The 21,724-nt window shown below is 40.5% G+C and overlaps 2 protein-coding genes across 3 annotated transcripts in view; both read right to left on the bottom strand.

The window, feature by feature from the left end:
• Window positions 1-8,385: 8,385 nt before the first annotated feature.
• The window catches only part of MS4A3 (membrane spanning 4-domains A3), a 29,665-nt gene continuing 16,326 nt past the window's right edge, over window positions 8,386-21,724 (bottom strand). For both annotated transcript variants that reach the window (XM_042904464.1, XM_042904463.1), the window contains 6 exons: window positions 17,137-17,308; window positions 16,356-16,490; window positions 13,838-13,894; window positions 11,779-11,937; window positions 9,441-9,542; window positions 8,386-8,817 (listed from right to left, as the gene is read on the bottom strand). In XM_042904464.1, coding sequence (XP_042760398.1) covers window positions 8,788-8,817; window positions 9,441-9,542; window positions 11,779-11,937; window positions 13,838-13,894; window positions 16,356-16,490; window positions 17,137-17,292 — 639 coding nt within the window. In that variant the 5' untranslated portion in view covers window positions 17,293-17,308 and the 3' untranslated portion in view covers window positions 8,386-8,787. The remainder of the gene's footprint in view (window positions 8,818-9,440; window positions 9,543-11,778; window positions 11,938-13,837; window positions 13,895-16,355; window positions 16,491-17,136; window positions 17,309-21,724) is intronic.
• The window catches only part of OOSP2 (oocyte secreted protein 2), a 60,408-nt gene continuing 55,945 nt past the window's right edge, over window positions 17,262-21,724 (bottom strand). Inside the window, exon 5 of the mRNA XM_042904466.1 lies at window positions 17,262-17,308. The gene's annotated coding sequence lies outside the window, so the exon portion shown is untranslated. The remainder of the gene's footprint in view (window positions 17,309-21,724) is intronic.

Genomic DNA, 21,724 nt, shown 5'->3' with positions numbered 1-21,724 from the left:
GGATAAAGAAGATGTGGTTTATATATACAATGGAATACTACTTGGCAATGAGAAAGCATGAAATCATGCCATTTGCAGCAACATGGATGGAACTGGAAGGTATTATGCTGAGTGAAATAAGTCAATCGGAGAAGGACAGATATCATGTTTTCACTCATATGTGGATCTTGAGAAATTCAACAGAATACCATGGGGGAAGGGAAGGGGAAAAACATAGTTACAAGCAGAGAGGGAGGGAGGCAAACCACAAGAGACTCTTAAATACAGAGAACAAACTGAGGGGGGATGGGGGAGGAGAAGGGAAAGTGGGTGATGGGCATTGAGGAGGGCACCTGTTGGGATGAGCACTGGGTGTTGTATGTAAGCCAATTTGACAATAAATTATATTCATAATAAAATAAAATTAAATTAAATTAAATTAAATTAAAATAATAAATGTTTTGCAAATGGAAAGAAAGAGAAAGAAAGGAAGAAAGAAAGAAAGAAAGAAAGAAAGAAAAGAAAGAACACTCGTTTACTTACATATTTATCCAAAAAGGACATCAGGCTCTGGGTCAGGCACTGCTCTGTCACTGAGCATGCAGGGGTGGATACCATGGTCCCAGTACTGGCCGCACTCACCCTCACAAGCTAGCAGAGTAGGACGTAGATAAATGAGATCAGGTCTCCAATATGTCAGATGCCGCTGGAAACACAGGAGATTGTAACAACTCTACCTGATAAGGGCTACGCAGCGTTCAAGGAAGAGATTCCCTGAGCCAAGTATCATTTGAGCCAGGATTTAAAATTGCTTGCCTCTCCCTCAGTGAAATGAGACCACATCTGCTGGCAAATTGCCTGAAGAAATGCCTGTTGATGGTGTTTCCTGGGAGCCCGGAATAGTGCGTGAGGCATGCAGCAAAAAATTAGAGACTAGGCTTGAGATTTAGACGGGAAATAAATGGAGGATGGTCTGTGGTGTTCGGACAGGATACTCGTTTGCAAGAATTTTCAATAGCAAAGTGCAGATCAGAAACGGAAGACATATCTTCGGGCTTCCAGACTGTTTCATATGTGGGTTTCACCAGCCCCCTCTTCCCACTGTTCTTGAGAGGCCTACCCTCTCCTGGACCCACATGTGGGTCTTTTCAGCACGCACTGTTGTCTTTCACAATCGTGAACATTGAAACCTAGGCCAACATGACTTTCCTGTTTTGGTGGAGGCAAAATCGTCCAGATGAGTTTTAATCATGCCTCTGCCTAAAAGGAAGAGATAATAGTTAAAGGTTTCCCGCAGGCCGTGCATTTCCTCCTCCGGGCAGTGTATTTGCAGGCACTTTCCATCCATGCGACATCTTTTCCACGAGCGAAGCTTCTTCTCCAGGTACACACTACACACTGGATTTGTCTTTCCAAACTCAGAAGAAATTTGCTTTCAGATCCCATCTGAACAACTGTTTTCTCAAACTGAATGCTCAGTTTCCTTGAGATAAGTAGGCACCAGTTTGCATGTTACAAATGGAAAGTTGCTATCTCTTAGCGGGTATTTTCTGATACTCCCAAAGGAATTATTACAGCCTTATTCTCTCTGTCTCCCCCTACCCACCCTCTGGTTTCTACAACCCAGAGTATGGGTTCAATAAATACAACAGAGGGATGCCTGGGTGGCTCAATAGGTTAAGCATCCAGCTTCGGGTCAGGTCATGATCTCATGGTTCGTGGGTTCGAGCCCCGTGTCGGACTCTGTGCTGACAGCTCAGAGCCCGGAACCTGCTTCGGATTCTGTGTCTCCCTCTCTCTCTGCCCCTCCCCCACTCACGCTCGGTCTCTCTTTCTTTCAAAAATAAACATTAAAAAAAATTTTTTTAAATAAATAAATAAATAAATAAATAAGGATGAGAGGCCCAGAGAGGCCACAACTGACACCAAACTCCAGGATTCCCTGGGAAACTGGGAAGGAAAGGAAGGAAGGAAATAAGAAAATATTATTCTTTTTAAATAAGAAAAACAGGCCAGGTGGCTCTAAAAAAAAAAGAAAACCTTTTTCTCTTCATTTACATGACTCCAGAAATGGGAAGAGAAAGATTGACACAGACTGCCTCAGGTGCTTAAAATCTCCTTGAACCCTTCTTTGAAATTGGAGCTTATCTGCCAGTCTGGGCCACTGAACTGCCAAGGTCCTGCACATGTTCATTCTTTATCTGCTCACACTCCTTCCAGCTCCCCAAATGGCACTTTCACAGGGAAAATCATACGCATGTAATATATTTGTTCTCTCGTGACCAAAAACATCTGCTTAGTGGGGAGAATATGAGACACCTAGAATCATGGGCAAGGGGCAGACATCAACTCGTATTCCTCGTATGGATGATGAGCTTGTGAGATTTCCTGAATCCTCTGCCTTTCCCGCTGCCCTCCTAAAATAACTATATTGGGATATTTGCTCAAATTCATTTTTTACTGTTTTCAGTATTATTCCAAACTTTTCACAATTTCCTATTCTTTATCGGCTTATTGGTGAAAATGTAATTTTTTTAATGTTTGTTTATTTTGAGGACAGGAGGGGCAGAGAGAGAGGGAGAGAGAGAGAATCCCAAAGCAGTTTCCGTGCTGTCAGTGCAGACCCCCACCTGGGGTTCAAGCTCATGACCCGGGAGATCATGACCTGAGCCAAAATCAAGAGTCGGATGCTTACCTGATGGAGCCACCCAGGTGCCCAGCAAACGTAATTTTATCTCCCAGTACCTTCCAAGTGTGGTATAAATTGCCTGTCAATCCTCTTTTTCCCATTGCTAACCCTGGAGAATAAGGTAGCACAGATTATTTCCTGGATCACCTGTCTGCCCTTGTTCCAGTCTGGACTGGTTGCCTCTAAGCATGTCCCACTGCGGTCATCGTAGTACTTTCCATTGCCCTGTCTGACACTGGGTTCCCTATTTCCTTGATCCCGTGTGTTTCTCTTGCTTAGTGTACCATTGCAGGTTGGTAGTGTTAACCTTAAAGAACAAAAACACCGAAAACAAAGACAAAACAACAGCCAGTTGTTCTAACAGCAAAATGAGTTTGCTCAGGAATAGCAAAGGAATTTGCAATTTGAGACAAGCAAAGTATGGCAACCTGCAGGCAAGTCCAAAAAGACCAGGGAAGCTCAGCTTTTATTAGAGTTCAGAAGGAAAATAAGGAGGATTATTCTGTACAAGAGTTCATTGGTGAAAAACAAGGATTTGAGGTTGTGGTGGCTTTTCACTGGCTGCAGGCAGAGGTGAGCGCATCGTTGCACGGACAAGGAGAAATCTTTCTTCTTTTTCTTAAAAGCAGAAAATAATTTTTATGTTTATTTTTGAAAGAGAGAGAGAGAGAGAGACAAAGTGTGAGTGGGGGAGGGGCAGAGAGAGAGGGAGACACAGAATCCGAAGCAGGCTCCAGGCTCTGAGCTGTCAGCACAGAGCCCGACGCGGGGCTCAAACCCACGAACTGTGAGATCGTGACCTGAGCCAAAGTAGGATACTTGACCGACTGAGCCAACCAGGCGCCCCAGAAGATAAAATTCTATGTGAAAATATCCTCTCTTGCTAAACTAATTCTTACCTTCCTTCCTCCTGCTGGTAAGGCAGGCTGGGGTGAGGAGGTGGGGGGTGGGGGGGGGGGGGGGAGTGGTGTGTGTGCGAGAGCGCCCCCTGCAGGGCTCCCTAGCTCCGTTTTCAATTTACTCATGGTCAGGGTAGAACACACTCTCCAGTTACGAGCTGGGAAAGGGTACCTGGGAGATAGGGTTTTTGGGATTTTGCTAGCCTGAACATTTCCTGTTTTACACCCTTGTACTTGATTGAATTCTAAAGAGGCATAGAGTTTGAACGGGAAAATATTCTTTTGCTCAGAATCATTCACTCTATTTTCTTCATCTATAGTTCATTTTAGCAATTCCAATGTAACTTTTAATTACAAATATTTGTATGTGCCATGTATTTTCTCTCTAGAGATTTGTATAATATCTCTTCACCCATAGAGGTGAAAATACATGATGTTTGGATTTAATGTAAATCTTACACATTAATTTTACTGGATAGTCAGGGGCCATTTTTGAACTGGAGACCCACCTGTGTACTTTGTTATAAAAAAAAAAAATTATCCATGTATTTTTTTTGATAACTTCCTCATTTAAAAAGCCTGTTTCTTTCATCTTTGTGGGCCGCTTATTAGGGAGATGGCAGACATCCAGAATTTGTCTCTATTTTCATGTCCTTCTCACATGTAGAATACACTCATTCCAGCCCAATGGCTTAACTCATTCCAGCATCAACTCAAAAATCTTAATGATGTGGAAAACCAAGGCAGAAGGAAAAAATTTTCCTCATAACTTACAGCCATTGACAAGTCCTTAAGAGAGGCAGAGTGACCTTTGCCTGGGAGCTCAGCTGTCTTAATGATGACACTTTGCTAAGGGAATCTCAGCTTAACATTATCCTGACCCCCAGGATCCCAAGTCTACTTTAACATATAAAAATGCCTTTGAGGGGCGCCTGGGTGGCTCTGTCGGTTGGGCGTCCGATTTCGGCTCAGGTCATGATCTTGCGGTCCGTGAGTTCGAGCCCCGCATCAGGCTCTGTGCTGACTGCTCAGAGCCTGAAGCCTGTTTGAAGTTCTGTGTCTCCCTCTCTCTCTGACCCTCCCCCGTCCATGCTCTGTCTCTCTCTGTCTCAAAAATAAACGTTAAAAAAAAAAATTTAAAAAATTAAAAAAAAATAAAAAAATAAAAATGCCTTTGAAAACTTCTTTATCTCTACCCCCTCCCAAGACATATTTTGGCAATCGTACTCCAAGCTTACGGTCCCCTGATAAACATCTGAAGTGTCTCATGACTGAGTTTTTACTAAACAGTAATAAATTATCTTTTCCTAACAATAGCTAGCCCCCTCAAGGTCCTGGAAACCTTGTTTCCAAAATTCCTTAGAGACTTAGGCTGCCCCTAACCCCTTCCCAACCTGAATGTATATAATCAGTCACCCGTCACAAACCCAGTACAGCTCTTCCTGCCCAAGGTCTTGTCCCCATGCTTTAATACAAACACCTTTTTGCACCAAAGACGTCTCAAGAATTCTTTCTTGGCCATCGACGCCGAATCCCAACACTTCAAGCCACATCATTAAGTCCCGAGTCTCAGCTAAGCAACATCTACATCAGATATGGTGAGACAATTCATCTAGAGGCAAACACTTTTATGGACGACTCCGGTTCATTTTTAATCAGTATCAAATTGTGACAGTTTATCTAACCCTTTCTTGGGTTGTGGCTTTATTTTAAACGTTTGACTTCATGAATTATTGTTCAATGGAAATAGGGACAAAATGAGTCTACAACTTATAATTTTATCTCTTAAGGTTTTTAAAAATTTATTTATTTACTTTGAGAGTGAGCAAGTCAGGGAGGGGCAGAGAGAGAGGGAGAGAGAGAGAGACTAAGGATCTATACTGATCTTTAAAAAGGAAAGAAAATTTCCCCTACTTGTAGATGCACATATAGTGAAAAATGAGCAAGATCTTGAAAGGAAAAATCATACAATTAAGGAGAATAACTGAAAACTATAAGACATTAATGAAAGAAATTGAAGAAGACAAAATTAATAGAAATATATTCCATGCTCATGGACTTAAAGAATTATACCGTCAAATGTCTGTACTACCCAAAAATAATTATACCGTGCAACTAAAACGTGGTATTTTCACAACAACAACAAAGTTCCTCAAAGAGGAAGTTCTGGATAGATGCTTGAATGTTTGTGTGCTACAATATAGTACATAAATTTCTAGAATTATTAGCTTTCTAAAAAGATGATGATGATGATGATGTCATTCTCTATAAAGTAAATTACAGATGTATTAAATCATCATGTCTCCATGGACTTGAGGTAAGGAAGGGTTTCTTGCACAAAACACGAAAGGCATAAATCATGATGATACGTTGAGTAAATACAACTACAACAAAAACGTGGGGTGGAAACGTAACAAGAGCTAACAAAAACATCAAAATAAAACAAAACAAAATCAGAATGGGAGAAGATATTTGCAACAAATGCTGTTGAACAATACAAACAATGTATGTGTTCCTGAGACTTGCAGTTCCAGAAATAGGCTAAATTTCAGAGGTGGTTGGGTGAGAGTTCCATTTCTATTTTCTGAAATTCTCTTACATCGCCTTCAGTTTAATACTGAGGTTAGTTTTTGCCACGACCACTAGTAGCTACTCGTTCCAGCTGCATCTTAATTCACAAATACGTTCCTCATATTTTACATTTGTCAACAAAGACTCCAACTTAATGATGATGGTTCCACAACTGAATCAAGCCTTGGTCCAGGAACATTTTATGGGCTGAGAGAGTCACAAATGGAAGTGTTCTGATGGATCTGGATCTATCATGGTGGAGCCCAGGGTGAGGTTCACTCCCCCAAAATCTCAAGGTTGCCATCAATCTGGGGATAGCTAGAATGAACGCTGGCTAGTCAATCACAATATCCACTACAGGATGTCAAAATCCTGTAGCGATCCCGTTTTGACCAAAATTTGTTAGCCGTTATCTTTGGCAAAATGCAAAGAAATGATTTATTTATTTATAACATATTAGAGGAGAAAAATAGAATTAAATAATGAAAATGTTGATACAAATGTTACTACAAATACCTTTCCTTCAACTGAAGTTTTTTGCCTTGTGTACTGTATCAGATTCCTAACCAACCTTTCCTCCACTAACTCCTTCCACAGGAGATCTCTAAATTTCAAGTAAGTGCATGGCTTGTCCATATTTATCCAGTGGTGTGCTGGTGGATATTCAACAACTGGCTTTCCAAAGCTAGAGGGTGGGGTGGGAACGTGACTTGTGGCTTCTACCAATCTCTGAGGTGTAAATACTACCACCATAGCCAATTGTCAGCTACCAAAAATATGTTAACTTGCGGTCCCTGCAAATTTAAAATCAGCTCTCACAAGTCGATATAAGCCCGCTCAACACCACTGCAGAAATTTTCAACTGCTTCTGAAGACTCCTAGAGTTGCTCTGTCTTATGGTCTCCTGTGAAGCGTGTGCTTTTTCTCTCTCCAGAGTTTTATCTTGCCATCTTTCCCACACACATCAAAGTTAGATACACTAAACTCTCCTGTTAGTTCCCTGGATATCCCCAATTCTCTTCAGCTGAAAGACATTTGCATGAATCCCCCTTCATCGTGCAAATTCTAGTAATCGTTAAGACCTCATTTTAGAAGAAAAGTCTTCTAAAAAAATGATATCCCCTCTAACCCAGGTTAGAAATTCTCCCTATGTCTTCCCAAGATTCCTATATTTTTCCTACCACAGCCCTTATTACTGCATGTTGTAATTACACATTTCCATTGGGTCTAAATCCCCCACTATGAGCAACCTGAGAGCAGAGACTATATATCATTCTCTATTGCACATCAAACTTTTCACACAGCGCATGCACATAGTAGACATTCCCTAAATATTGCTGAATGGATTAAAAAACATTAAAAAAATATATATATATATATGATATATATAATATTGGTCCAGGGACCAATATTATATAATGAGTGTGTGTGTGTGTGTGTGTGTGTGTGTGTGTGTGTGTGTTCTGAAGAAGAGAGGCAACAATTAGTAGAGAAGCGTATGAAAGAATTTTTGCCCATGTGGTAAACATGATGCTAAGAATAGCCTATGGGTATGAACTTACAGACATTATGAATGGCTCAGCTCAGTATCAAGAGAGGGGAATTAATTTCTAAATCTGAAACATAAGCGCTTCGGCAGAAGATAAATCGGGAACCAGATACATCAGGAGGAGACTTAACATCAAACTGCCACCTTAAAAAGACAGCCATTGATGTCACCAGGGGGATGGGAGGAGCCACAATGGAAGTGAGGGTTTCTGCCATCCTCCCTGCACATCTGACCACCGTCCCACCCCAGCCTTAACAGCAGTGGCGGCACCAACAACGGCCACTTAGGACTTGTGGTTCTACGTACCACTTACAAGGGCTGAAGCCTTATAACAACCGATGAGGTAGTCCATTGATATTACACCTATTTTATGGATGAGGAAAAACAGGTCAGGGAGCTTAAGTCACTTGCTCAACTTCACACAGGTAACAAGTGACGGTACCACAATTTAAACCCAGATCTGTAAGGATCTAAAGCCCTTATTCCTTACTTCTCCGTTTTACAGTTTCTCGCCATCCTTTGAAGAACAAATGTTGATTGATATTGCTCTCAAAGTCCCCGATCGACACCATCGTTTACGTATCAGGGCTTGTGGGAATCTCAGAAGCTGACCGAAATAAAACCTCTGAGACATGACCCTACCCCCCTCAAATGTGAGAAAAAAACGATCTTAACGATGATAATGATGATTTTTTTATTTGAGTTTTTACAATGCTGACGTCAGCTAAAGTCAAGAAGCATTTTTCTGCAATGCAAAAAACATCTGACTCGTTTTCCTTCTCAATGGGTGGTTGGGAGTTGGATTTAGAGAGAATTCATAAAACGGGAATTATTCTGCCTGCCTCCTTTAAACCTTGTAAGGCAATGGGGTAGGTGGGTAAGAAGAAAGAGCACTGATTATGGGAACAACTTTGGAGTGGTGAGCACAGAATTTACAAAAACAAAAAAGTTGAGTCAGAAATTCAAGTTTCTCTTGATTCGTGCCATAAAGAGAGGAGGCCCCTGTCTTCCTGAGGTCTTTGATGAAGCTCTGACTCCTTGGAGAGTTGAGGTTGAACTTCCTTGCTCTCAGATTTAGTTTCATCAGGAGGCATTTCTGCTTACACAGAATTACGAGGTGAGGAAATCGCCTGGAAAATAAAACATCAGTTTCCAAGAAAAGGATCATCATCTCCCTCTCCTTCCATCCCTTCCTTAATCATCATGATTATCGTCAATAATATGTGTTCACTGATTACTACTATGCTAAAGTTTTATATACATAGTCCTCACAACAAATGTCAGAAGACAATGAAAATGTTTTCATCTTATAGGTGAGTTACCTAAAATCTAGAAAGAATTCATGGTTTTTCCTGGGTATACAGTTAGAAACTGACAGGTTACATGGAAATTATTGAACTTAATTATATCTGTATAAAAATATGTTAAATATTATTATTATATTATTATATTGCAGTAACTGTATTATTATTGATATTGTCATTTATTATCACACTAATTATATTACTATAAGATCATACTGTGATGTTATAAATGTATTGAATATTATTTTAAATATATTGTTTCCGGTTAGATTTTCACATCAGAATCCTTTTCCAGCCTTCATTCCATCCCTCACTTTCACACCGTCTCTAACTCCAGGAACCCCACAAATCCTTACTACATAAAAGTATATCTTTTCAACTCTGGAAGTCGGAGAGAACCTTAAACCTTAGCAGACCATGTGAATTATTAGTCATGGAAACAAACTCACCTCTCTGGAATTACATTTGTTTTCTGCACACCACATGGCTGAAACAGAGATGTTGATGCATAATTCCAGCAAGGTAAGGATGAGCATTAGAGACATGATGCCCTAGGAGATATGATGCCTCATATGACACATAGTACAAACATTCAGAGGGAAAACATGTCATCAAGAAACCAAATATAACATCTCCCTCCCTTAAAACAGAACAAAGTGAACCATAGATTAGGTTTAAGACACAGGCACACACCAACACTCTTTAAGAGACACCTTATCAACCTAAAAACATAGAAACTGGGGCCTGGGGGGCTCAGTTGGTTAAGTGTCTGACTCTTGATTTTGGCTCAGGTCATGATCTCACGGTTCATGGGATCAAGCCCCATGTTGGGCTCCCTGCTGACAGCATTGCCCTGGTTGGGATTCTCTCTCTCCCTCTCTCTCTCTGCCTTTCCCATGCGTACCCTCTCTCTCTCTCTCAAAATAAATAAATAAACTTTAAAAATAAGTAAATAATGGGGCGCCTGAGTGGCTCAGTCCGTTGAGCGTCTGACTTCGGCCCAGGTCATGATCTCGCGGTCTGTGGGTTTGAGCCCCACATCGGGCTCTGTGCTGACAGCTCGGAGCCCGGAGCCTGTTCCAGATTCTGTGTCTCCCTCTCTCTCTGACCCTCCCCTGTTCATGCTCTGTCTCTCTCTGTCTCAAAAATAAATAAATGTTAAAAAAAATTTTTTTTAAATAAGTAAATAATAAATAGATAAATGGAAAAAATTTACCTGGAGAGAGAGATACATTGCATTTTTTATCAACCACGTGAAGTGGTCACAGCTGAAGAGGCTGTAAAGGCAAAATTCTGATATTCTTGCTAACGTCTAGGAATCTGAGTCATAGCCAACTAAAGAAACGAGTAGGTAGTTCAGAACAATGGACAAAAATGACCCCCCACCATTTCATTAATGGGATTTTATTAGAAGGTTTATGTGTCTATGCCATCCCTAGAGACTAAACACTAAACTGAAATATTAAACACAAAATTACTAGACTAGCGATCCTGCTATTATCACTGAGGCACCTCGAAGGAGAAGCAAACACAAGATTGTTCCAGAAGGAAAATACTACAAAACCCACCTGAAAAAAACAACAACAACAACAACAAAAAAAAACCCAGACCCATAGAAATATAAACTTAGATAATTAACAATACATTTCAGAAAGAAAAAAAATGAGGCACAAACTTCTTTGCCAGCAAACAGGAGGACTGGGAGTCAGGCAGTAAAAATAGGTCATCAAATAGGTCATCACGGAAAAAAAAAGGCAAATTTAAAGGAAAACCTTAATTCTAAATTGACCTCAGAAGAGGGAGAATATCTAATGCAAACAACAACATCATTTGAAAAGTTTCTTAGGGAGCTTCCCTTTAAAAATAATATACCCCCAAAATTCCAACGTGAAGTACCACATTCCAAACTTCGGTGACTCATGATTCAAAAATCCCAGGTCACAGAGAACACTGTAAATCTCCCAAGTCAGTTTTATTAAGTAAGATATGAAATTTTAAAAATTTCATTTAATCTCTCTGGGGAGTGTAATAGTAGCAGCAGCAATAAATACTAATATTATAACACAATGTGCACTGGGTTTTTTTTTATTTTTTTTAATGTTTACTTATCTTTGAGAGAGAGAGACAGAGTGCGAGCAGGGGAGGGGCAGAGAGAGAAAGAGACACAGAATCCGAAGCAGGCTCCAGGCTCCGAGCTGTCAGCACAGAGCCCGATGTGGGGCTCGAACTCATGGACCGCGAGATCATGACCTGAGCCGAAGTCGGACGCTCAACCGACTGAGCCACCCAGGCGCCCCAAGGTGCACTGTCTTAATTGCTCATCAAATATGAACTTGTTTAACCCTCACATCAACCCTGTGAGATTGATACTATTACCATCCTCATATCAAAGATGAGCAAATTGGGGCGCCCGGGTGGCTCGGTCTGTTAAGCATCCGACCTCAGCTCGGGTCACGATCTCACAGTTTGTGGGTTCAAGCTCCGCATCCGGCTCTGTGCTGACAGCTCAGAGCCTGGAGCCTGCTTCAGATTCTGTGTCTCCCTCTCTCTCTGCTCCTCCCCTACTCATACTCTCTCTCTCTCTCTCTCTCTCAAAAACTAAAAAAAAAAAAAAAAAAAAAAGATGAGCACATTGAAACACTATCTAATTTGCCCTTCATTGTAGAGCTAATAAGTGGCAAAGCCCGGATTCAAATCAAGGTAGCATGATACCCGATATGATATTCTTCTGTACATTTGAGATCATTTGGAATATTTTATAATTAAACATAATTTTTGAAAACATACGTTTGATAAGACGCCCATGCAAATGCATAAGTCCAGTGACTGTGAAGACAGACATCCCTTGAGAGAATACTTATTAACTGCTAAATTGATCGAGACAAAAACAAACCCAACTAGAGCGATGGTAGCGCTGGCAATATTCATTCCAAAATTGTGTTCCACCTAAAAAAAGAACAGGAGTTTTCAATTAATATAGGAAGCACATGCTTCCTTCCTTTGGTAGCAATTCATTTAAACCCCCATCTAAGACCTGCGGGTCTTAAGAAGAACTTTGGTTCTTACTCTGAGGAAAATATAGAGTCCCTGGAGGATTTTGAGCAAAGGGGCAATGCAGTTAGATTAATGGGAGCACTGAGGTCTCAAGCAGGACTAGTGTAGACAGGGCCAGCGGTAGAAGCAAGGAACCCGGTTAAGAAAGATTGTGTCTGACTGGATGAGAAACAGTCAAAGTCAGATTTAGCTTGAACATACGGCCAACAGGATGTGTGAATCAATTGGATTCAAGATTGTCAAAGAAAGAGAAGTCAGGGATAATCCTCAGGGATCTGGAAGGAGGGAGTGCCCATCAGCTGATATGGGGAGGAAATGGAGGGAGAAGGTTGGAGGAGGATTAGGATAGAGTTTGGGAGATTTTAGAACTCTTAAGTGGAAGCAATGAGATCCACCGGCCTGTTGCCCAGAGGGAGATCTAGGCTGGAAGTGTTTATTTCAGGGTTGTGGGCATGCAATGTCACTTGAAGCCAGGAGCATGGATGAGGTCACCAAAGGAGTGAGTAGGGCAGGTAACAAGGAATTGAGTTCTGGGGCACCCCAACTTTTGAAGGTCAGAGAGAAGCAAAGGAAAGGAGATTGAGAAGGGGACACTGAAAAGACAAGAGGAAACCAGCTAATGGAAGTGATCTAGAAGCTAAATGAAGAAATGATTGGAAGGAGGAATGAGTGATCCACTGCGTACTAAATGCTGCCCATGAATCAAGTTAGATGAGGACCGGGAATTGATCTCTGCGTTGCCAACAGAGAAATCAGTAGTGATCTTAAGGAGAGTGGTTACAAAGATGTAACAGGGAAGAAAATAAAGCCTTATTATAAAACAATGCCCTTCCTGGGTAGATTGGAAGTTCTTACTCGATAGGTAGGGAAGACAATAAAGCCTTATTGGAAAATAAAGCCCTTACTGGGTAGATTGGAACTGGAGACAGAGTGTAGATAATTCCTTTGAGGAGTTTAACTACAGAAGGAAAAGCAAATTGTGCCCATAGCTATCAGGAGAAAATAAGGTCAAGGTATTTTTTTTCTGCTTAGATTAGTAACTGGATGCTGATAGGCTGATTGAAAAAATCTAGCAGAAAGACATTTGGAGTGATGCACTCAGGTGGGAAAAAAAGGAACAGAATCTAGTATTCAAATAGGGATGACAGCTTTGAAGAAAATCAGAGTCACCTACGGTAAGAAGTTAGAATAAAAAACGAATCGGTTCAGACCTGTTCTGTGAAGTGGATGTTAGAGAGGGCATCTGAATGTTCTTTTCTAAGGGCTTGGGTTTCTCAGAATAGGGAGCAAGGTCATCAACAGAGAATAAAGGTAAAAGAAAAGGGATTGGTGTTCAAGGTGGCCATCCATGGAGAAGGCAGAGTGAATGAGCTAGGAAAGGCGTGTAGCTGGCAGAGAGATGATTTAGTGAGAACACATAACAGGGACTTATGAAGTGTATAAGGAATCACTAAAGGAATAGAACTTTTGGCTTTTGGGTGTGGACTTAGTGGTGGGAAAGGGTACACTCAAAGTAGTTAGAATTAGTCAAGTTTCACAACACGCAAAAATCAAGAAGCCTTTTTCTGAGCTTCAGATTCATCAAATATTCAAAGTAACCATCCCAGGAATCATTCACAATCTCCATGATTTTCTGATAATTTACCATCTGAATGCCTTAAGAGAATTTTCTTGTGCATTACACAAGACTCGGTGTCTCAGTTGAATTCACCAACCTCTACTCTCTTGTTATTAATGGGTAACTTATTTCTAGTTCCACAATCATAGGAATACAGGAAGAACTGCCACTTACCAACTTTCTTGTGGGTTTTCTCCCAGCTGCAACAGACAAGGATCCTGAAACAATAAACTGTTTAAACACAGGAAATGAAACAGATAAGAGAACATTAAGTCTCAACCATTTTCATTTTGTCCTCCGTCAATTAGTAGATATCTAGCAATGGTTGCATAAAATTTCTTTCTAAAATTCACACTCTATCACAGAGAATTATACTCGATGTTGCTCATCATTTCGTATGAATAAAATTTTAAATTAGTTAAAATTTTGAGCAAACATGTGATATTTTATTACATCTGTTTTTATACATTATATGAGCGTGCATACTTTAAAAACATAAGATAAAGACATATATGTAATGTGATATAATTATCTTTATGCTTATACTTATATTAAATGTAAATAATATTTATTTACATACACATGCATACATAACATCATTCTCATATTCTGACTCAAGCTTCAGATGAGGGTTTGATTTATTGGATTAGATGTTCTGAAAGAACTTCAGCAAGTCTGTCTACATCACTATACCCACTCATTTTAAATGATTATTTTGATAAGCTATTATTTTCATGACTCTAATTTTATAAAGTGAATTCTCTACAAGTTGATGGCTTTCTCAAAATTTCATGCTGTTTTATACCCCACAAATTCTTACAACAATTTGCAGAGCCACGCCTATGGTTTGAGGGCAAAGTTGCCAAAATCATGGAGAGCAAGAGCTGGCTCCATAGATTCAATTCTCGAATATTCTGCCTGAACACAAAGGAACAGGCTTCGGATTCCACGTCAAATAACAAGATGGTTATCACGAGAAAGTTCAGGGTCACTAGAGCTTTATGGTCGAGAACATATGCACCCTGACCCTATCTTCAGCTTGTATTCATTCAGTCACCTAGGCTCAGTTTTTGTCTACTTTCTTTTTCTGTAAAATAGAGATGTGCATATCCCCATGTTAATATTACTGACCTTATAGCTATATGGGGATGGAATGAAATGATACTTGATGAGGTCTTGGAAATTGGCCCGGCACACCTAAAGCACTTGTATTATTAACAATAGCTAAGGTTTTTATGTATTTTTTCCCCATTTAAAAATGGCCCAAAAAGAGGGCCCCCATGTTATTTCTACTATCTTACTGAAGAAACTAAAGGGTAAGAACTTAGATATTTTTCTCAAAGGTCAATAAGGATGGGTAAGAGGAAGATTGGTTCATATAAGGAAGCACACGGTCAATAAACAGCAGGGCCCGTATACAGAGGGAAGGGGAGGGAGACAGGGGTGTAGTTGCAGGTAAGGCCAGATAATGTCGTGGATCTTAGACTTTACTCCATCAGCGATAGACAGAGCTGGGGCAAAGCTTCCAGCGATGGGAATCCAATGGTCAGATTTGAACCTTCATGCTGAGGACGCTTTCAAAGAATGAGCTCTGGCTTCCTGACCACATTTTCCCAACATACTGACCCCAGCTTTCTGAGAAAAGAAAACTCTTTCCTGATGGAATAACTGAAACACTTCACCATCCTCTGTTATACAATATGGAAGTTTTCCATTTAGATAGTCAGGATTCATTATGCAGAGAAAATGTGTACTTCAGGTTTTCTAGAAAAATTCAGACTCCAAGTATTTCATCAAAATGATAGTAGGAACTACCCAAAAATTTCAGAAATGTTAAATCCAAATTACGTGTTTTATACTGCATCCAGAAACTGAATGTCATCTTTTGTCAGCATATGAGATTGTTGCCAAATTATGAGCAATTTTGTTTTAAAGAAGATCTGAAGGTCGATGATTCTGAAAAACTAAACTCACGAATAAATTAGAGCCCCAGATTTGCTATAAATTTATATCTTCTTCATTTGCCAATTACATGTTCCATTTACTATTTTCAACTAAACTTGCCCATCTTGGATTTCATGGTAGTCTGAGACCGAACACTTATAAATTCTCAAAGGTCTAACACCAGAATAGACAAGAAAAAACAAAGACAAAAAAATTAGTGTCTGGTTAGCAAATAGTTCCAACTAATTATCTTTTTAAAAAGAAAACATCAGGTAGTTGATAATCAAATAACAAATTTATTTATTCAAATAAATTTTAAAACCACCTAGAACCAAAGCCTATTTTATTGATTCCGTTTTGACTCAAATAGGGGAAATCAGTCTTCTGATTTCCAGACTGTAATCAGCAGGCAAATCTCTTATCTCCCAAACCAGGACTCTCTTGACTGCACAAGACAATTCACCAATACTCATTTTTCATTTGATTTTCTTAGCATCCATAAATGTAATAGCTGGATTTAATGCATGAATACATCAAGTTAATGTTTGAGACTTAATTTGTACTCAGCAAATGTGATTTCTCTTACTCAGGAAGGCACTTTGTTTTTAAAAGTTGTGTAAGGAATTACAAATCAAACCCACAGCATGCAATCTCCAAATAACCTAAAAACAACACTTTAATAATCTAACACATTTCTAGCAGTGGTATCTAAGAAATGATCTATGGTCAGGGGAACATGAATACGCACAAAAACAGCACCCCATAGTGGGTAGCCTGTGTAGAAGACCAAGAAAAACTGGCGGAAGGGACGAAATATGCTTTGTGAGGAACCTATAAAAACACCCAGAGCCAGAATTGTTGCTCCATTCAGGATCTGGACGGCCTATAAGAAGGAAAAAAGAAAAAAAAAAAAGCATAATGGTCATGTACTAGTGTCCATGGAGAAGAGACCATTTGAATTTTCTTCAGAAAGGAGATATCAGTGCTGGAAATGATGACAATGTCAAGCTTAACTGGGCAAGGCCTTATTCTGGGAGGTTTTTGTTCTATGCCATTCCCACCGATCCCAATGGCAGCCCTTCATCACCACGTCTCTCCCTCCTCCTGTCCATTCTCACAAACTCCTTCCAGACAGTGGTAGAAAACTAGAGGCAATATGGCTGGCAACACAGATGGGGTCAAATATCTTCCTAGCACACCTTGGGGCCATAGTATGATGAAGGCACTCAGACATTAAACAGCAGTTCATCCAAGCTTTCGTCAATCCAATTTTTAGATCTAAAATACGGAAGGCATTCATAAGAACTCAGCCTCCCGAGGTGGTGGTCAGACTGGAGTCCATTCTCCAATGCTGACAGGACAGTTCCTACACCCCAGGTCTAAAATGGGTCCCAGTCTGTTCTTAAAGAAGCAACATTATTGACTTAGTGATGAATAATTCAGAAATCTCTCCTGATGAGGACAAGGTTTTCCACATGCTATTTATTTTCTTCTGTCTTAAACCAATTTGTAAACTAAAGATGACCTACCCCAAGGGCCTGTAACTTCTCCTTCTGTTGATTTTGTGATCCATTAATGGGCTGGTAGACAGAGTTATTCACCACCTCTGGTTCCACCTGGCTCGCTGGGGTACCACCTGCTGAGGCTGCCTCCAGTTCTGCATTCTCATCTCCTCGGGAGGCCATCTGGGGTTATTGATGGCTATCACAGAAAAGAAATCCAAAGGTTTGATGTTTTCCCTTTCCCCACCAGCTACAATTTTTTGAGTGCAACAGAAGGGTTCATTTCCGTCCATACATCAAAATGACTCTCCACAAATGGAGCATCAATTTACATTGTTGAATTTCATTTTGTCTTGGAGTAGTAGACACCATCAAACTACTGTAGTAAGTCTGAGTGCCTCACATAACTTTGAAACAGTGAAGTGTGATTCCTTTCTCATTTTTATATGTATGTATACATTACATAGCCCCTCTTTCTTCAAATCAATCCTGGACAACCAGACAGATGGTTTCACTGAGAGTTGATCTCTTGGTTGAGGAAAATGACTTTGGTCACCTCCTTATAATAACAAAAAGTATAATTTATTGAGTTGCTACTACATGCCAGGTACTGTCTGGTTGCTGTGATCGTGTTAACATATTTAATCCTCCCAACAATCTATGTTGCGATATTATTATTCCGATTTTAAAGATGAAAAAATTGAGGCATAGAGAGGTCAGATAACTTACCCACACTTAACACAGCTCATAACTGAGTTCAGCTCTATTAGGGACGTTCTACTTTAAGGTCGAACATTTTTTAATCGTTATGCTATATAGTACTATATGGAAGATACCGTTCTAGGTCACCGTTCGGAACAGCGGAAAGAGTTTAAGCACCGTGGAAGAGACGAATCTAAATCCAAATTTGGCCACTTATTAGTTGTGTGATCTAGTAATGGGAGCCTCAGTGTTCACATATGTAAAATGAAAATAATTTTAATTTCATATTAACATGGCAAGAGGCAACTTTGATAAGGTCTGAAGTCCCTAACCTAATAGACAGTTGGTAAATGTTAACTTTAACTCATACTCTGCCTTGTGGCAAAAAAAAAAAAAAAAAAAAAAAAAAAGACTCAAAGTATTGTATATAAGGTTCACCAAACAACCACCTCAATCATTACACCTAAAAAAGATGTGTCGCTAAAATATACACTGGGGGCGCCTGAGTGGCTCAGTTGGTTAAATGTCTGACTCGGTTTCAGCTCAGATCACCATCTCATGGTTCATGAGTTCAAGCCCCACATCAAGCTCTGCACTTTCAGTGACTTGGGATTCTCTCTCTCTCTCTCTCTCTCTCTCTCTCTCTCTCAGAATAAATAAATAGGGGCACCTGGGTGGCGCAGTCGGTTAAGCGTCCGACTTCAGCCAGGTCACGATCTCGCGGTCCGTGAGTTCGAGCCCCGCGTCAGGCTCTGGGCTGATGGCTCGGAGCCTGGAGCCTGTTTCCGATTCTGTGTCTCCCTCTTTCTCTGCCCCTCCCCCGTTCATGCTCTGTCTCTCTCTGTCCCAAAAATAAATAAAAAACGTTGAAAAAAAATTTTTTTAAAAAAAAGAATAAATAAATAAACTAAACTAAATTAAAAAAAAATATATATATATATATATACACACACAGTATGTTCAATCTTGAGCAATATAACTTCCTAGTGGGAAAACTGATAAAGGGAAACTTGTTTCAGATGGAGTCAGGACGCCACAACAGGGGCTTCTCGTGCCCTGTCCCTCCTCCTCAGTTGTAGACCCAACAGGAAGAGAAGCACTTGGCATCTTCCAAGTCAATACCACTTTACTATCCCAGAGAAGAGCAGCCCAGCCAACAAGAGGCTGTCACAACTAAAAGCTACTCTATTTCCAAGTCCCAGTCTGCTGCAAGGGACTTTTTGTGTATAACAGTAACTCCTAATTCCCCTCTTTCCCTCTATAAAAAGAGCAGTTCCTTCTCTTTGTTGTCTGGACTCACATAAGATTTTGTGTTAGCTTGCTTGTCCCAAATTGCAATTCTCTACTCTTCCTGAATAAACCCATTTTTGCTAGTAAAATAACTGATAACAGGCTTCTCCAACACAAAGTGATTGCAAAATGCTTCTCTGCCTTTACAACTGATGAGGTGGACAGTAGGAGATTAACCACAGGGGCACCTGGGTGGCTCAGTCGGTTAAGCGTCTGACTCTTGATTTTGGCTCAGGTCACAACTCACAGTTTATGAGTTCAAGCCCCACATCGGGCTCTGTGCTGACAGTGCAGAGCCTGCTTGGGATTCTCTCTACCCCTACTCCACTTGCTCTCTGTCTCTCTCAAAATAAATAAATAAGCTTAAAAAAGCTTTTTTTTTTTTTTTAAAGAAAAAAGAGATTAACTACAAACCCATTATATACTGCTGAATTCTGCCAAAACTATTGACTTTGAGTTTAGAATGGTTTCTTAATTTCTACTGTTTGTTGCAAATTGCACGGCAGATCTATTTTTCTAATAATTTCACTCACTTTTATCAGATTAGATCCATGCTGCTTCCTTTCAGGATAAGGTTTACCTTTCCAGTTCTCTATCATAAAGGGTATGTGTCATGCTTATTTATTCACAAAGGCACTAAGAAGGTGAAAGTCAGAACACATTCTATCTTTAACTTTATCACATTGGAAATTGCTATTTTACCTCTCGTCGAAATGTCCTGCCAATACTGATTTCCATGCTAGCATTTAGGTACACGCTCTGTTTAAACACTGATAAATACAGAATGACAAGGAACCCTTACCTTCCATGTTCAATACTATGCACGGAATCCAAGAAGGAGGAAATATCAAAAAGTTGACAGCAAAGTCTATTTTAATAAATACCTAATGTAATCCTGGTCAGGATGTATAATAATAAGAATGGCCAAACAGGGCCACCTGGGTGGCTCAGTCGGTTAAGCGTCTGACTTCAGCTCAGGTCATGATCTCGAGATCCATGAGTTCGAGCCCCACATCAGGCTCTTGCTGACAACTCAGAGCCTGGAGCTTGCTTTGGATTCTGTGTCTTCCTCTCCCTCCGCCCCTCCCCTGCTCGTGCTCTGTCTCTCTCACTCTCAAAAATAAACAAACGTAAAACAAAATTTTTTTAATTCCCTCAAATCCCTCTCTCATCTCTGTTGAACATCACCTTGCAAAGCTCAGGCTTAACATTTATCCATTGGGAAATATGTATATATATACATTTTTTTAAAGATTTTATTCTTTTTTAAGTGATCTCCACACCCAACATGGGGCCCAGATTCACCACCTCAAGATCAAGAGTTGCATGCTTCACTGACAGCCAACCACATGCCCTGGGAAATACAACTATATTTTACATAAGATATCTACCTCGCTAAAATGTATTAATGTGGAGAGCGGTGCTCCTTCATGATCAGATACCTGCTTGCCTGTTAGTCTAGCTTCACGCCTCCCCCTCCCTATCTCACAGCTCTGTCCAGCCATGTTTTATTTCTTTTAATGCCCCCCAAGCATCAAGTTCTCAAAAGTCTTCAACTCTCCTTCTCAGTATTATTCCTCTCTTCCTGAAACACGTTTTCCCTCAAGCTCCACCTAGAAAATTTCTGCTCTTCTTCCAGACTGACTCTCAGTCCACATGCCACACTTTCCTGAGGGAAGCCATCTTGAGTCCCGGCCGGGTCTGGAGGAAGCCTCCCCTTTATTACCTCAGAACGCCCTGCCCTCTGCTTCCCTTTTCCTACTACTACGTGTCTGAACCTCAACTGACTGGATGTTCACCTGTATCTGATGTCTTCCCATCCTGGTAACCCCAGGGCCTAGATCTGTGTCTGTCACATGCTGCGCACTCAGCAAATACATGCTTAATAAATAAATGAACTTTTGGTCCAGCTTGATGTAGCCATGCCTTATGAATGATAATGTGAAATATGTTTGTGAGGATTGGAGCCTCTCATACAGAGAAACTCCCGAGTAGCTCTGGAAGGAGGAAATCTATCATTTATTTTTTAAGTTTATTTATTTATTTTTCTTGAGAGAGAGAGAAAGCTTGAGTAGGGGAGAATCAGAGAGAGAGGAGAGAGCAAGAATCCTATTTATTTATTTTGAAAGAGAGAGCACAAGCAGAGGAGAGACAGAGATGGGAGGGGCGGGAGGAGAGAATCCCAAGCAGGCTCGTGCTGTTTGCGCTAAGGCCAATGTGGGGCTTGAACTCATGAACCATGAAATCATGACCTAGGCTGAAACCAAGAGTCAGATGCTTAACCAACTCAGCCACCCAGGTACCTCTTGATTTTTTAAAATAACTATAAATGGGGTGCCTGTGTGGCTCAGTCGGTTAAGCCTCTGACTTCAGCTCAGGTCATGCTCTCATCGTTCATGGGTTCAAGCCCCGTGTTGTGCTCTGGGCTGACGGCCCAGAGCCTGGAGCCTGCTTCAGATCCTGTGTCTCAGTCTCTCTCTGCCCCTCCCCTGCTCACACTCTGTCTCTCTCTCTCTCTCTCTCTCTCTCTCTCAAAGGTAAATAAACATTAAAGAATAAATAAATAAAAATAAAATAACTATACATATCAGGGAGAATTTTCAGGCTTCAGGCAAAATAAACT

The sequence above is a fragment of the Panthera leo genome, chromosome D1 (genome assembly GCF_018350215.1).
Source record: "Panthera leo isolate Ple1 chromosome D1, P.leo_Ple1_pat1.1, whole genome shotgun sequence".
Taxonomy (NCBI): domain Eukaryota; kingdom Metazoa; phylum Chordata; class Mammalia; order Carnivora; family Felidae; genus Panthera; species Panthera leo.
The sequence above is the reverse complement of the archived record's forward strand: the minus strand, read 5'-3'. Positions and strand labels throughout refer to the sequence as shown.